Source organism: Rhinoderma darwinii, chromosome 10 (genome assembly GCF_050947455.1).
Source record: "Rhinoderma darwinii isolate aRhiDar2 chromosome 10, aRhiDar2.hap1, whole genome shotgun sequence".
NCBI classification, from domain to species: domain Eukaryota; kingdom Metazoa; phylum Chordata; class Amphibia; order Anura; family Rhinodermatidae; genus Rhinoderma; species Rhinoderma darwinii.
The window spans coordinates 76,625,876-76,643,836 of NC_134696.1; the positions used below are offsets into that span (position 1 = coordinate 76,625,876).

The 17,961-nt window shown below is 42.2% G+C and overlaps 1 protein-coding gene across 1 annotated transcript in view; it reads right to left on the reverse strand.

Annotated features, from left to right (window-relative positions):
- Window positions 1–782: 782 nt before the first annotated feature.
- Window positions 783–17,961, reverse strand: part of IZUMO2 (IZUMO family member 2) — a 103,216-nt gene continuing 86,037 nt past the window's right edge. Inside the window, exons 5-6 of the mRNA XM_075840825.1 lie at window positions 854–934; window positions 783–796 (exon numbers count right to left, since the gene is read on the reverse strand). Coding sequence (XP_075696940.1) covers window positions 783–796; window positions 854–934 — 95 coding nt within the window. The remainder of the gene's footprint in view (window positions 797–853; window positions 935–17,961) is intronic.

Below are 17,961 nucleotides of genomic sequence, written 5' to 3' on the forward strand. Positions count from 1 at the left end.
CTATTTATGCTTTTTAAACCTATTGTATTTCTTTATTTGTGATTGATGCAACATTGCTGTGTAATATGCTCATAAATATAAATCCAATTAATCAGACCAAAAAAACGAAAAAAAGATGCAAAACGCAATGGTCAAATATAAAATAAATGTTATTGAAACGACTAAAAATAGAACATATAAAAAGGTCCACAGACATACTAACAGAAGGACGACCATCAAATAAACCCCTGCTAAAAAGTAATTAACAATGTGTGCATGAGTCATATAATAAGGTATGGCGTACATAAACAAACCAACTACAGACAGAGAACAGTGCAAAAATAGTGTATAAATATATGTTCAGCAATGGTCTGTAAAGAGGGAAAATACTGAGGAGAGAGTAACCATACTGACCCATAAAGTGCTGGAGTAGTTTGATGGATGTTTATGTACGCCATACTTTATTCTCTAACTCATGCACACATTGTTAATTACTTTTTAGCAGGAGTTTATTTGATGGTCGTCCTTCTGTTAGTGTGTCTGTGGACCTTTTTCTATGCTCTATTTTTAGTAGTTTCAATAAAATGTATTTTATATTTGATACAACACCATTGTGTTTTGCATCTCTTTTACGTTTCTTGGTCTGAACATTTCGATTCGATGCAGGCAAACATTAATAAATTGATTCCCTTTGATCAACGCTCCTAACAAAACTATATTGGTTTGATATATAAATTACTTACATTTGCTGGGTGATCACTACTATATATTTTTGGTTATATAAATACAATTAAATCTATATATTACAAAGCATTTGCTGTTGCACAAAACAAATAATATAAAACAAGCAACAAAATCTTGCTAAAATTTATACCCATGCATTCCCGGCGACTCAAGCAGGATGGCTTCACAGTTTTACATGTGCTACAGCTGATAACATCCATCTTTAGCCAACCTGTGGAGGAATTAAACATATAACAATGATAAAGTGGAATATATACATATGACATTCATATAGTGTTTTTCCACTTTCATTCCTTTCCACCTGTTAGGCCCCATGCACATGACCGTAAAATCGCCCGTAATTACGTTCCGTTATTACGGGCCCATTAATTTCTATTGCCGACGGACACCTTCCCGTATGTCTGCGGGAGGGTGTCTGTGCAGTGGAAGCCTACAGAAAAACATAGGACATGTCCTATTTTTTCATTTTATGGACCGTGCTCCTATACTCTATACTGGGAGCACGGCTCTTAAAAAACGCCGGCTGTCCGCGGCCGACCGTGCCAGTAATTACGGGTCGTAATTACGGCCACTGTCGTATGCATGAAGCCTTACTTATAGAGGATTCAAGTTGAAGCTAAAGGGGTTGTCCTTTTTAAAAAGTCACTGCGCCCACTTCCACAGTACTCACAGCAAGTGCTCCCCACTAAACCAAAGGGATGTTTCAAATTAGTAATATGATACTGACATAAGTTCTCAAAGTGTTGGACTGGAGTACTTAGGGTCCACCGGAGGAAATCATTCTGAGAGTCCACACTATCTATATAAAGAACATGTGCACGTCTACTCTGAATTGCATTGTAATCTTTTTTGTTATCATTGCACTGTAATCTTTTTTGTTATCATTGCACAAGGACATGTCATCAATAAGATCCAATAGGTTATTTGTGAATCAACCTATACAAATAAAGACCCTAGTGTCAGGTAATTGGCTCTAAATATGCTAGGCCCATTGGGCCCATTCTTGTGCCAGGGCCATTAGGGGATTTTTTGGTACTCTGGTAGGCCAAACTAAACATGAGTTCATATAGTCGCTCACTTCTTTATAAGAAGGTGTTAGAAGGTAAAGTCAGTAACAGGCATATATTATATATAATAAATAATATATCTACTAGTGTGTGTGTGTGTGTGTGTATATATATATATATATATATATCTCAAAGAGAGTTTAACCTCTTCCCATTTAGGTTACTTTTGACCTTCCTGACAGAGCCTCATTTTTCAAATCTGGCATGTTTCACTTTATGTGGTAATGACTTCGGAATGCTTTTACCTATCCAAGTGATTCTGGGATTGTTTTCTTGTGACACATTGGACTTTATGTTACTGTAAAAAAATTTGCTCGGTACATTTAGTATTTCATTGTAAAAAACACCAAAATTGCAAAAATTATCATTTTTCTAAATTTTTATGTATCTGCTTGTAAGTTATGATCTAGGAAAGAGAGCAAAAAACACGGCACCACATGGTGGAGATCACAAAACCATAGGAAACAAGAAGGACACAGACAAAATGATAACTGCTCACCTTTTGGAGTTCTGCAAGGGCAGGCACAAATCTGGTAGAAGGTGACACAGTATAATTGTGATGGAGCTGCAGCTGGGTTCAAAATCCGGTCTCCTGAATGGGAGAACCGCTAAAATAGGAGATCAATTGTATTGAAAAAAGGAGCCACCGTCTGCTACCATCAAAGAGAGACCATAAGAGTAATGATAATAAAGGTTTTATTGTAGCGGCTACGCGTTTCAACGCTGAACGGGCGTCTTCATCAGGCCAAGAAAAAAACTTAACACAATTGACCTCCTGCTTGTAAGTTAGGCAGTTATATCACTCAAACTTGTTGCTAATTAACATCCCCCATATGTCTATTTTAGATTGGCATAGTTTTCTTGAACATCCTTTTATTTTTCTAGGATGTTACAAGGCTTGGAACTTTAGCAGCAATTTCTCACAATCCCCCAAAAGTAACCCCATTTTGGAAACTACATCCCTTGAGGAAATTATCTAGGGATATAGTGAGCATCTTGACCCCACCGTTTTTTTGCATAAATTATTGGAACTAGGCCGTGAAAATGAAAATCTACATTCTTTCAAAGAAAATGTAGGTTTAGCTAATTTTTTCTCATTTCCACAAGGACTAAAGGAAAAAAAACACCACAACGTTTGGGAAGCAATTTCTCCCGAGTAAAATAATACCCGCCATGTGGTCATAAACGGCTGTTTGGACACACGGCAAGGCTTAGAAGGGAAAAAGCGCCATTTGACTTTTGGAGCTCAAATTTAGCAGGAATGGTTTGCGGAGGCCATGTTACATTTGCAGAGCCCCTGAGGGGACATTTGTAAAGCAACGTCTCTGGAGTCTGGAAATACGCCATATGTGGTCATAAACTGCTGTTTGGGCACACGGCAAGGATCAGAAGAGAAGGTGCGCCATTTGGCTTTTGGAGCACAGATTTTGCTGGATTGGTTTCTTGACACCATGTCACTTTTGCAAAGCCCCTAAGGTACAGGTACAGTAAAAACTACCAAAAAGGGGCTCCATTTGGGATACAACACCCCTTGAGGAATTAATCTAGGGTTGTAGTGAGCATTTTGACCCCACAGGTGTTTCATAGATTTTATTTGAATTAGGCAGGGAAAAAATAAATAAAAAATTTCCAATAAGACGTAGCGTTAGCGCAAAATTTTCTCTAAAAATAAAGGAGAAAAAGGACCACAACATTAGTAAAAAAATTTCTCCAAAGTACGGCAACACCCCATATGTGGTCATAAACTGATTTTTGGGCACACGGCAGAGGCTCAGATGGGAAGGAGAGCCATTTGGCTTTTGGAGTACAGATTTTGCTGGATTGGTTTCTGGTCGCTACGTAGTTACATAGATACATAGATACATAGTTAGTATGGTTGAAAAAAGACACATGTCCATCAAGTTTTTCAACCAAGGGATGGGAAAGGGGAAGTAAAACATTTCTACACATAGGAGCTAATATTTTTTTGTTCTAGGAAATTATCTAAGCCTTTCTTTAAAGCCATCTACTGTACCTGCTGTGACCAGCTCCTGCTGTAGACCATTCCATAAATTAATGGCTCACAGTAAAGAAGGTTTGTCGCCTCTGCAGGTTGAACCTTTTTTATTCCAGACGGAGGGAGGGCCCCCTTGTTTTTTGAGGGGGTTTTACATGGAACAGGATTTCACCATATTTTTTGTATGTGCCATTAATATATTTATATAAGTTAATCATGTCCCCCCTTAGTCGTCTTTTTTCAAGGCTAAATAGGTTTAGTTCTTTTAATCTTTCCTCATAACTTAGATTCTCCATGCCCCTTATTAGTTTCGTTGCTCTTCTTTGCATTTTTTCTAACTCCAGGGCATCCTTTCTATGAACTGGAGCCCAGAACTGAACTGCATATTCTAGATGAGGCCTCACTAATGCTTTGTAAAGCGGCAATATTACATGCCTGTCCCGCGAGCCCATGCATCTTTTAATACACGACAATATCTTGCTGGCCCTTGAAGCAGCTGACATTGCATGCTGTTATTTAGTTTATGATTTACAAGTACACCAATATCCTTCTCAACAAGTGAATCCCCCAGTGTAGCTCCCCCTAGGACATATGATGCATGTTGGTAACCAGATGCATAACTTTACATTTATCTACATTAAACTTCATTTGCCAACTGGATGCCCAAACACTTAGTTTGGTTAAATCCACTTGCAATTCACGACATCTTCCATAGACTGAACATTACTACATAGCTTGGTGTCATCTGCAAAAATAGAAATAGTGCTATTAATCCCATTCTCTATATCATTAACAGGTTCCCGACCGCTGGCTGTATTTATACGGCCAGCGGTCAGGGTCTCTGAAGTCCGCCGTATAGACTAATTACGGCGGCACTTCAGAGACTGTGCATGCGCGATCGCGTGCACACAGCTCTATGTCCTGACTTTTGCTAACAGCCATGGGCACTGGGCAGAATGTCAGGGGCCAATCTTTTGGCCCCTGAACATGTGATCGCTGTGACAACCAATCACAGCGGTCACATGCATTTCTGCGTATAAAACAGTGTGCACGCAATCGCGTGCACACAGCCCTGTGCCCACGCTGTTACCAATAGCTCTGGGCACTGGGCAGAGTATCATGGACCAATCTGATGGTCACTGAACATGTGGTCGCTGTGGAAACCTATCACAGCGACCACATTTGTTTTATTTTGACTTTTCTGGCAGCAAATCTCCGGCCTCTTTTCTTCTCCTCACACATTGTTTCAGTTTGAGGAGGAGAAGAAGAGACTCGAGAGAATTGCTGCCAGAAGAATACTGTGAAAAAAAAGTGTTACACACCAATACATTCTCTGTATAGATAGATTTCTCTCTATCTATACAATCTATCTATCCATCTATCTTTTTTTCTATCTATCTATCTACCTTTCTTTCTTTTATTCTATTAGAATAGGCAGGTAGGGAGTATATAATTATATATATATCCACATATATATAATATATATAGCAATAGCGGTTTATTTTTTTGTTAGCGGTAGTGTAATATATATACCAGTTAGTTTGTGTGTTTTATAAAAAAATAAAAAAAATAACAATTTGTTTAGTTAGTGTTAGTGTTAGTGATGCTATGGCGAGGAAGTTGTTTAGCGCCGAGGAGGCATACGCCATGCTGTGGTCTGAGTCGGAGACCGCATCAGAGATGGCGTCAGAGATGGAACCTGTTTTGGGCAGTGACGATGACAGCGTCACTTCAGGTTCATCTTCAGGGGACGTTGTCCCTGATGCAGTTGAAACTGCAGAACATGAAAGTGCAGGGCCTAGTAGACAGGACAGCCTGGTCCCTCCAGTCCAGGCTCTTGTATGGGCACCTGCCCCATCTTTTGGGCCTAGAATCCACGGATTTACTGCTACTCCTGGCATAACCGTGCACAATACAAATTTTGTCCAAATGGATTACTTCCATTTATTTATAACGGACGACATCCTAAATCAGATTGTCCACGAAACAAATTTATATGCCACTCAATATATAAGGCAGAAACCTTCATCCACCCATGCCAGAGATTGGACGCCCACCAATTAAATTTTTTTTTGGGGCTCACCCTAAATATGGGTATTGTCAAAAAGCCCTCCATTAGGACTTACTGGTCAACAAGACCCGCCCAAGCCACCCCAGTATATTCTGCAGTAATGCCCAGGTCTCGTTATGAGACAATAATGAGGTTCCTCCACTTCAACGACAACGCACAGGCCCCCCCAAGTACCGATGCAAACCGGGATCGGTTCTTCAAAATAAGACCGCTAATAAATTCCCTGAATAATTTATTTCTGCAACTCTACACCCCTGAGCAGAATGTAAGTGTGGACGAATCCCTCCTCCACTTCCATGGCAGACTTAGCTTTCGCCAATATCTACCTTCCAAAAGGGCAAGATATGGCGTTAAGCTTTATAAACTGTGCGAAAGCGGGTCAGGATATACCACCGCCTTCAGGATTTATGAAGGGCGGGACCGCTCAATAAATGTTCCTGGATGCCCCCCTGATCTTTCCACCAGCAGCAAAATTGTGTGGGAGACAATGCAGCCTCTGCTTCACAAGGGGTACCACCTGTACTGCAACAATTTTTATTCTAGTGTGCCCCTGTTTAGGCATTTGCATGCTGCAAGGACTGGGGCATGTGGTACCATGCGCAAAAACCGAATTGGTTTTCCACAACAATTAGTGGGGAAGTGCATAGTAAAGGGAGACTCCTGTGCTTATTCATCTGAGGAATTGCTGGCGGTCAAGTTCAGGGATCGCAAAGATGTGTATGTGCTAAGCACGATTCATACAGCAGGAACAGTGGCAGTGAGGGAAAGGGGGGCAACATCGGACAAGCACAAACCAGTGAGCATGTCCGAATATAACAAGTACATGGGGGGGGGGTGGATTTAAGCGACCAGGTTTTACAGCCCTATTTAGTAAAGCGAAAAACAAAAACCTGGTACAAAAAAGTGGCCATTTATTTGTTACAGGTGGCAATCCACAATTCATTTGTGCTCTACAAAAAAAACAGAGGCAGAGACACATACCTGGATTTCCAGGAGAAAATTATTGAAGGCCTCATTTTTGATGTTCAGGACACCCGAGAATGCCCCCAGTCTGAGGATGTCACGCGACTGACTGAAAGACACTTCATCAGTCGGATTCCCCCAACACCAACCAGAAGCAACCCCCAGAAATAGTGCCGCGTCTGCCGAAAAGACGGGCACCGCAAAGATTCCCGATATTTCTGTCCATCATGTTCCTCGCAACCAGGCCTGTGCATTGAGCCATGTTTTAAAAAATACCACACTGTTCTGCATTATTAGATTTTAGTTAATTAGTTGAAAATATATTTGCCCTACATTACTTTTTTATTTTTCCCCTGATTTTACTCCAAGGGTGAGGGAGGGAATGGGTGGGGGGTGGATGTCATGTTTGCATTTTTTCTAAAGTTCATCTGCTGGAGAGCTCCATTTGCATAAACCTGCAATTTCTTATTTTAGAAAACCCCCAAAAATTATATCCCTAGATGAATATTTTGGGATTTCTGCTTCAAGAGCAGATATTTTGGAAGTGTAAGTGTTATAGAAACTTTGCTTTGAAAAAAAGCGATTTGTGAAATAAGCTTCTTCTATCGTCCGCCCTCCTACATCTCTATGTGATAATAAGGTCCACATATTTGGTATCACCATGCACAGGAGAAGTGGCAGAATGTGAAAGGAGATTAATTTTGTCCGTGGTCTATACTGTGTGTGAAAAATGCTGGTATAAACTGACGCATTTGCTAAAAAAAAGCTAATTTTATTTTGATCCATCTTATTTAAGACACTTTCAGAAGAAAACTGGACTGTCTAAAAATATGATAAAACCCTTGAAGAAAACCTTGTGGGGTATACTTGCGTGAATGAAGTCATTTATGGGGTGATTCTAATCTTTCAGCAGCATTAGGCCCCTCAGAAAACAGTATGCTGCTATAAAATCAAGTGCAGAATTCCTGGACCGAAAAGGCCAAAAAGCCTCCTTTTATGCCAAGCCCTGGCACATGCCCGTGAATAAAGCACACATATTTGGTATCCCCATGCACGGGAGAAGTGGAAGAATGTGAAATGGGATGAATTTTGTCCGTGGTCCATTCTGTGTGTGAAAGAGCTAGCATAAATTGACGTATTTGTTAAAAAAAAGCTAATTTTATTTTGTTCCATCTTATTCAAGAAACTTTCAGAAGAAAACTGGACTGTCTAAAAATATGATAAACCCCTTGAAGGAAACCTTGTGGGGTCTAATTCTGTGAATGAAGTAATTTATGGGGTGATTCTAATGTTTCAGCAGCATTAGGCCCCCCAGAATACAGTATGCTGCTATAAAGTCAAATGCAGAATTCCTGGACCAAAAAGCCTCCTTTTATGCCAAGCCCTGGCACATGCCCGCACAGTGAATAAGGCACACATATTTGGTATTCCCATGCACGGGAGAAGTGGAAGAATGTGAAATGGGATGAATTTTGTGGGGTCTAACAGTATGCGGCTATAAAATCAAATGCAAAATTCCTGGACCGAAAAGGCCAAAAAGCCTCCTTTTATGCCAAGCCCTGGCACATGCCCGCACAGTGAATAAGGCACACATATTTGGTATTCCCATGCACGGGAATTTTGTCCGTGGTCCATTCAATGTGTGAAAAATGCTGGCATAAACCGACACATTTGCTAAAAAAAAGCTAATTTTATTTTGTTCCATCTTATTCAAGAAACTTTCAGAAGAAAACTGGACTGTCTAAAAATATGATAAACCCCTTGAAGGAAACATTGTGGGGTCTACTTGTGTGAATGAAGTAATTTATGGGGTGATTCTAATGTTTCAGCAGCATTAGGCCCCCCAGAAAACAGTATGCTGCTATAAAGTCAAATGCAGAATTCCTGGACCAAAAAGCCTCCTTTTATGCCAAGCCCTGGCACATGCCCGCACAGTGAATAAGGCACACATATTTGGTATTCCCATGCACGGGAGAAGTGGAAGAATGTGAAATGGGATGAATTTTGTCCGTGGTCCATTCTATGTGTGAAAAATGCTGGCATAAACGGACGCATTTGCTAAAAAAAAAGCTAATTTTATTTTGTTCCATCTTATTCAAGAAACTTTCAGAAGAAAACTGGACTGTCTAAAAATATGATAAACCCCTTGAAGGAAACCTTGTGGGGTCTACTTGTGTGAATGAAGTCATTTATGGGGTGTTTCTAATGTTTCAGCAGCATTACACCCCCCAGAAAACAGTATGCTGCTATAAAATCAAATGCAGAATTCCTGGACCAAAAAGCCTCCTTTTATGCCAAGCCCTGGCACATGCCCGCACAGTGAATAAGGCACACATATTTGGTATCCCCATTCATGGGAGAAGTGGAAGAATGTGAAAGGAGATGAATTTTATCCGTGGTCTATACTGTGTATGAAAAATGCTAGCCTAAACTGACGCATTTGCTAAAAAAGCGCTGATTTTATTTTATTCCATCTTATTCAAGAAACTTTCAGAAGAAAACTGGACTTGCTAAAAATATGATAAACCCCTTGAAGGAAACCTTGTGGTGTCTACTTGTGTGAATGAAGTCATTTATGGGGTGTTTACAATGTTTCAGCAGCATTACGCCCCCAAGAAAACAGTATGCGGCTATAAAATCAAATGCAGAATTCCTGGACCAAAAAGCCTCCTTTTATGCCAAGCCCTGGCACATGCCCGCACAGTGAATAAGGCACACATATTTGGTATCCCCATTCATGGGAGAAGTGGAAGAATGTGAAAGGAGATGAATTTTATCCGTGGTCTATACTGTGTATGAAAAATGCTAGCCTAAACTGACGCATTTGCTAAAAAAGCGCTGATTTTATTTTATTCCATCTTATTCAAGAAACTTTCAGAAGAAAACTGGACTTGCTAAAAATATGATAAACCCCTTGAAGGAAACCTTGTGGTGTCTACTTGTGTGAATGAAGTCATTTATGGGGTGTTTACAATGTTTCAGCAGCATTACGCCCCCAAGAAAACAGTATGCGGCTATAAAATCAAATGCAAAATTCCTGGACCGAAAAGGCCAAAAAGCCTCCTTTTATGCCAAGCCCTGGCACATGCCCGCACAGTGAATAAGGCACACATATTTGGTATTCCCATGCACGGGAGAAGTGGAAGAATGTGAAATGTGATGAATTTTGTCCGTGGTCCATTCAATGTGTGAAAAATGCTGGCATAAACCGACACATTTGCTAAAAAAAAGCTAATTTTATTTTGTTCCATCTTATTCAAGAAACTTTCAGAAGAAAACTGGACTGTCTAAAAATATGATAAACCCCTTGAAGGAAACATTGTGGGGTCTACTTGTGTGAATGAAGTCATTTATGGGGTGTTTCTAATGCTTCAGCAGCATTACACCCCCCAGAAAACAGTATGCTGCTATAAAATCAAATGCAAAATTCCTGGACCGAAAAGGCCAAAAAGTCTCCTTTTATGCCAAGACCTGGCACATGCCCGCACAGTGAATAAGGCACACATATTTGGAATCCCCATGCACGGGAGAAGTGGAAGAATGTGAAAGGAGATTAATTTTGTCCGTGGTCCATACTGTGTGTGAAAAATGCTAGCATAAACTGACGCAATTGCTAAATTCTTGCATTATTTTCCAATTTTGCCCACTTTAGAGAAAAAAATAAAAATGATATATACTGACAAATGCCACTAAAAGAAAGCCCTATCTGTCCTTTAAAAAGAGTGTAAAATTCAAAGATGAACTTTATTCACCTGCAGAGTTATAGTCATCTAAAGAAGCGCATAGCAAAATTGTGAAATTTGCTCTGGTCATTTAGCTGTAAAACAGCCTAGTCCTTAACCGGTTAATAAATAAGTTGAGTAATAATGGTCCCAGCACTGAACCCTGGGGTACACCACTTATAACCGGGGACCATTCAGAGTAGCAATCATTTACCACAACTCTCTGGATATGGTCCTTGAGCCAATTCTCAATCCAACTACAAACTATACTTTCTAAACCTATAGTCCATAATTTACCCATTAGACGTCTATGAAGGACAGTGTCAAATGCCTTTGCAAAGTCCAAATACACTATATCCACAGCGGCCCCTCGTGTAGGCTTCTGCTCACCTATTCATTAAAACAAATCAGGTTGGTTTGACATCTTCTGTCCTTAGTAAAACCGTGCTGGTTGTCACTTATAATACTATTTATTGTCACATAATTCTGTATATAGTCCCTCAATAGCCCCTCAAACATTTTCCCCACAATGGATGTTAAGCTTACTGGTCTATAATTACCCGGAGAAGACCTAGAGCCCTTTTTGAAAATAGGCACTACATTTGCCCTGCGCCAGTCCCTTGGCACTATACCAGTCACTAGAGAATCTCTAAATATTATGAAGAGGGGGACAGATATAACTGAACTAAGCTCCTTAAGAACTCTAGGGTGTAACCCATCTGGTCCCGGGGCCTTGTGTACATTTATTTTATTTTATTTAGCTTGCACCATCTCTACATTCATCCAATTCAGTATATCAACTGATATATTAACAGCACTGGCACCAGCTGCTCTTTCTTCTGTTGTATATACAGAGCTGAAGAACCCATTTAGTAACTCTGCCTTCTCTTGATCCCCTGTGACCAACTCCCCATTACCACTATCTAGGGGTCCCACATGTATATCCTGAATTACAGCCCTAATCCTGGGGAAATTGGCCTTCTTAAAATTAAGTGTTTTTGCCCTCCCAGCCTGTGTTTGTTTTTTACAGTATACGTAAAATATAACTATTATGATCACTGTCACCGAGGTATCCACGAACATTGACGTTCCCAACAAGCTCTGCATTATTAGAAATGACCAGATCCAACAGAGCTTCAGTTCTAGTCGGGTCTTACACAAACTGGACCATAAAATTTTCCTGCAACAGGTTGAGGAAATGTCTCCCCTTTGCAGTTGAAGCCGAACCATGACACCAATTAATATCCCGGTAATTAAAATCTCCCATTATCACTACTATGCCCGCCTGTGCACCTGCTTCATCTGTTTATATAGCTGAACTTCCATCTCCTCAGTTATATTGGGGGGTCTATAAATTACACCAAAAGTAATTTTTTCAGTGTTTACCTCCCTTTGTAATTCCACCCACATGGTTTCAACCTCCTCACAATCTTCACCCTCTAATGTCTCTTTCACACTCACCTTCATATCACTTCTCACATACAGATATACACTACCACCTTTCCTATTCGCCCTATCTTTCCGAAACAATTTAAAACCCTGTAGATTTACAGCCCAGTCATGTGAAGAGTCCAGCCATGTTTCAGCAACACCAACTATATCTATATTTTATACAGTACCAAGGCCTACAGCTCCCCCATTTTGCTTGCTAGACTTCTGGCATTTGTGAACATACACTTTAACTTGCCTTTAAATGTTTTACTTTCAGTAACAGAAATGCGATTATTTGACATTATTTGGGCATTTTAATTTTTTATTTCACAGCTGTTTTGTAGCATTTGCAAAACCCCTGTGAGACCAAAACAGTGGAAACCCCCCAGATGTGACCACATTTTGGAAACTACACCCCTCAAGGTATTCACCTAGGGCAGGGGTCTCAAACTAGGCCGGGTAAGTGGGCCGCATATAGAAAAAATGGGAAGTTGACGGGCCGCATTACTTTCAAATTTGATACAATACAAAATTATTGTTAATCAATTAGTCAAGGAGGTCTCTATTGCAGACTTAGTTATTTCGGATCACGCACCCGTCTTAATAGACATGCTTGATACATACCCTAAAGGAGACGCTTATCTGTGGCGCTTTTCATCCTTTTTGACCAATGATGAAAGTTTTCTGACACTTCTGAGAGGTTGGTGGCTTGAGTACGGGGCAACAAATGGGGAACATGTGTCCGATCCTCAGCTATTTTGGAACACGGCAAAGGCAGTTTTGAGGGTGCGCATTATAGCTCATGTCAGTAAACTCAAAAAAGTAGTGCGGCTGCAATACGAGAAGACGAGTGCCGCTCTGTGACAGGCCTATACCGACTTCCTCGTAACTCAGACTCCACTCTCTAAAACATGATGGATATCAGCTAGGGAAGATTTCGATATATGGGCTGAGCGTCGGGAGGACTTTATTAGGACCCAGCAGGAGGTAGTTTATAGACGATTTGGTGATAAACCTGGTATATTGTTAGCAAATTTGGCTAGGGGAAAGAGACCTTTCCACTGTATACAACGCCTGAAATCCCCTGGAGGACACATTACGGAAGACCCAAAGTCCGTCAATACCTTACTGGGAGACTATTATGCTTCTTTGTATCGGGATGATCCGGGGGAGGTGCCTGAGGGCGAGGCCTTTTTGCAAAATGTCTCTTTACCTCAAGTTTCTGAAGAACAACTTACTGCCCTCAATGCGCCGATAACTGCGGAGGAGGTGCGGAGTGTAATTATGGCCCTGCCCTCGGGTAAATCCCCTGACCCAGATGGATACCCAGGCGAATTTTATAAAGTCCTTGGGACGCAAGTGGCACCAGTTTTAACTAGCCTGTTCCACAATGTGAGGTCAGGGCGGGATCTGGCGTTTCAAACCAATTTAGCCTACATCAAGCTGATACCAAAAGAGGGTCGAGATTTGGATTGTCCCTCTTCTTATCGGCCGATTTCGCTGATTGATCAGGACCTCAAGATTCTGGCCAAGCTCATGGCCAATCGTTTGGCTCTGATCTTGCCCTCGCTGATCGGCCCGTCGCAGGTGGGTTTTGTGAAAGGCCGTTCGGCTGTGACTAATCTCTGTAGAGTTGTTTTAGCAATGGATAGGGTTGGGGATGGCCTAGAGGGAGAGACACCTGCCCTGATCACCCTGGACGCAGAAAAAGCGTTTGACAATTTGAGATTGGGTTGGTTGGGCCAGGTGTTGGATGCTATGGGTTTTCAAGGTGCTTTTAGGAGGTTTCTAGGAGCTCTTTACAAGCAACCTACGGCTAGTGTACACACGCCTGGATTTATCTCCCCGTCCTTTCTTTTGCTAAAGTGGACGAGACAGGGCTGTCCGTTGTCCCCTTTATTATTTGACCTGGCTTTAGAGCCTTTGGACCGGTCTCTGGATACTGACCGGATCTTTAAGGGTATTTTGGTCGGGGTTGCGACACTGAGACTGGCCCTTTTTGCGGATGATATCCTCTTATTCATGGCTAATCCGGGCTGAACCAAGGATTCACGGGGGGGTGGGGGGTGGTTGCCCGCCCATTTGTATAATATTCCTGTAGCTAAACGATCTATCAAGTACCTGGGTATTCACATTGGGCGCACTACTGAATCCCTTTACCGTTTGAATTATCTCCCTTTATTTACGAAGATTCTGCATGACTTGAGGAGGTGGCATGGTCTACCACTCTCTTTGTTGGGGAGAAACCACCTTCTCAAGATGATGTGCTTTTATAAATTATTGTACCCGCTACAAACCCTACCACTTCTTTTGAAACATATAGATGTCTCAAGGTTGCATTCGGCTTTTGCTCATTTCCTATGGAAAGGGAGGAGGCCTAGCATACGTCTAGACAAGCTTATGGCCACTAAGGAGCGGGGTGGTATTAACTTGCCTAATGTACGGGGATACAATTTAGCTTGTTTAGCACGACATGTAAGAGATTGGGTTGCACACACTAGTTATCATTCTGATCATGCTCTTGAATCGCATTTTTGTGCTCCATGGGACCTCTGCACGCTTCTACACTCGTCCCTCTCAGCCATGCCTAGGTCCATAAAGCAATCTGTGCTCTGTAGGGATACTTTCATGACTTGGAGGGCGATGAGATGGAGGTATGGTTTATCTTTTCGAATCTCCAAATATCTTCCCCTATGGAATCATCCGGAATTTGCTCAAGGTAGGGACAGTAGTCTTTTTGCAGAATGGAGGGAGAAGGGGATTTTTAAAGTGGAACATCTGCTCCATGACACGGATCTGAGATGGCTTACTGGTCAAGAGTTGATAGATAAATTTGGGCTACGACCTTTTCAATGTATTCAATATGCTCAGGTTCAACATTTCTTTGGGAATGCGCTTAGGGCTGTTGGTAGAGAAGTGGTTACATGGATAAAGCTCCTTTTCAACATACTGGAATGATGTCTGTCTCCAATATATATTGTAAAATTAGGTATAGCTTGATTGTTACTCCACCGGACCACTTCTTTACAAAATGGGAAGAACAACTGGGTGATAATGACCTTAGGGATAAAATCCTGATGGGATGGGGTTCAGTCCAGAAACATGTGATGAGAGAGGTGTGGAAGGACACTCAATTTCGGATAATGCATAGGGCGATTTTTGGTTTTAATCTACCACCGAGTCCTGCTATTCCTGGTCGCCTGTTTGCCTGCCCCAAATGTCATGTTCCCGGAACAGACCTTTTCCACGGTTTGTGGCAATGTTCCGCAGTTCAGCCCTTGTGGTCTCGGATCCGTGACATGATGGATACATTGTGGGGATTGACTTTGCCAATGTCTCCTGTCCTTTTCCTTTTCCACTATTGGGAGGAGGAGACAGATGGTGGCAGAGCGGAGGGGAGACACCTGCCTCAATTGTTTCACCTGATCTGTTTGGTAGTTAAGAGATTACTGTTACAACACTGGTTGGTATCGACAATACCAACTATGCAAAGTGTAATGAACCAGCTGAAACAATGTTTGCACATAGAACCATTAGACGCTGAGCGTATGAAAACCAAACGCACTAAAAAAAAAATTATGAAGTGGAGAGCATTTCTGGTGAGGCATTTATCTGACTCAGAACTTCAACAGGCGGTGTCTCCCTTCACGCTAACTGCATGGTACTTGCTGGAAACTTTAAAGGGTACGATGGGTCGTCTGCACCCCTGAGGGGGTAGAATTCGAGGTGGCCAAGATTGTGGACAGCAAGATGGTCCAAGGCTCCCTCCAGTACCTGGTCCATTGGAGAGGATACGGGCCTGAGGAGAGGACTTGGGTACCCGCCCGGGATGTTCACGCTGGGGTATTGGTCAGGAGGTTCCACTTCGTTTCCCCAATAAACAAGGTCCATCTAGAAAGGGTCCGGTGGCCCCTCATAAAAGGGGGGTACTGTTAAGGATCTGCCAGGCACAGCTTCTGTATCCACGCCCATAGGTATCAGTCTGCTCCTGCTTCTATGTCTGTGAGACTGACTCCATCTTCCACCACTCAGGATGGCAGGCTTAGGAGTGGGAGAGCCTATCACAGCCTGGCCAGACGGAGCTAGCTCCCGCCCTCTGTCTATTTATACCTGCCTTTCCTGTTCCTCCTTGCTTGTGATTCTTCTCTGTTGGTTTCCTGGCCCTGCTGCAGCTTCTTGAACTACTTGTCCCTGCTTCGTATTGACCCTGGCTTACTGACTACACTTCTGCTCTGAGTTTGGTACCTCGTACACTCCTGGTTTGACTCGGCTTGTTCACTACTCTCCTGCTCTGCGTTTGGCACCTCGTACTCTCCTGGTTTGACTCGGCTCGTTTACTACTCTTGTTGCTCACGGTGTCGCCGTAGGCAACTGCCCCGTTTCCCTTTGTTCTGTGTTTCCTTGTCTGGTTGTCTGTCGTGCACTTACTGAGTGTAGGGACCGTCGCCCAGTTGTACCCCGTCGCCAAGGGCGGGTCGTTGCAAGTAGGCAGGGACTGAGTGGCGGGTAGATTAGGGCTCACTTGTCTGTTTCCCTATCCCTGTCATTACACCCAGGTTGCTTTGATGGCGGCCTTCAGCACGTCTTCAATGTCGGGTCTAGTATCTCTCATCTTCCTCTTGACACCATATTCTCTATGGAGTTTAGGTCAGGCGAGTTTGTTGGCCAATCAAGCACAGTGATACTGTGGTTATTAAACCAGGTATTGGTACTTTTGGCAGTGTGGGCAGGTGCCGAGTCCTGCTGGAAAATGAAATCAACATCTCCATAAAGCTTGTGAGCAGAGAGAAATTTCCTGGTAGATGGCTTCATTGACTCTGGACTTGATATAACACAGTGGATCAACACCAGCAGATGACATGGCTCCCCAAACCATCACTGACTGTGGAAACTTCACACCGGACCACAAGTAACTTGGATTGATGCCTCTCCACTCTTCCTCCAGACTCTGGGACCTTGATTTCTAAATGAAATGCAAAATTTACTTTCATCTGAAAACAGGAATTTGGACCAGTGGAGCAACAGTGTTGGTCCACTGTGTTATATCAAGTCCAGAGTCAGCACAGCCGTCTACCAGGAAATTTTAGAGTGCTTCATGCTTCCCTCTGCTGACAAGCTTTATGGAGATGCAGGTTTCATTTTCCAGCAGGTTTTGGCACCTGCCCACACTGCCAAAAGTGCCAATACCTGGTTTAATAACCACAGTATCACTGTGCTTGATTAGTCAGCAAACTTGCCTGACCTAGACCCCATAGAGAATCTATGGGGTATTGTCAAAAGGAAGATGAGAGACACCAGACACAACAATGCAGACGAGCTGAAGGCCGCTATCAAAGCAACCTGGGCTTCCAAAACACCTCAGCAGTGCCACAGGCTGATCACCTCCATGCCACGATGCATTGATGCAGTAATTCATGCAAAAGGAGTCCCGAACAAGTGTTGAGGGCATATACTGTACAAACTTTTCAGTCGGCCAACATTTCGGTGTTAAAAATAATTTTTGATATTGGGCTTATATAATATTACAATTTTCTGAGACACTAAATTTTGAGTTTTCATTAACCGTTAGGCTTTGTTCACACGCTTAACAAAAAACAGCTGAATATATAGAGCTATTTTCAAGGGAAAACAGCCCCTGATTTTGAGCCCTGGCATTTTTTGCTTGGTGTTTTGCTGTTGTTTTTGGACCTGTTTTCCTATTAAGTCAATGAAAAACGGCTCCAAAAACAGCTCAAGAAGTGACATGCACTTCTTTTTACGAGGCGTTTTTTTACGCGCCCATTTTTAAAAACGGCCGTGTAAACAATGCTCCGTGGGAATGGAACGCCGTTTTTCCCATTGAAATCAATGGGCAGATATTTTTAGAAGTTCAGTCCCTGCGTTTTAAGCCATTTTTCGGGGCGTTTACGGCCCCGAAAAACGGCTGAAAATAGCCCGTCTGAACATACCCTAAGCCATAATCATAAACATTAAAATAAAAAACATGCT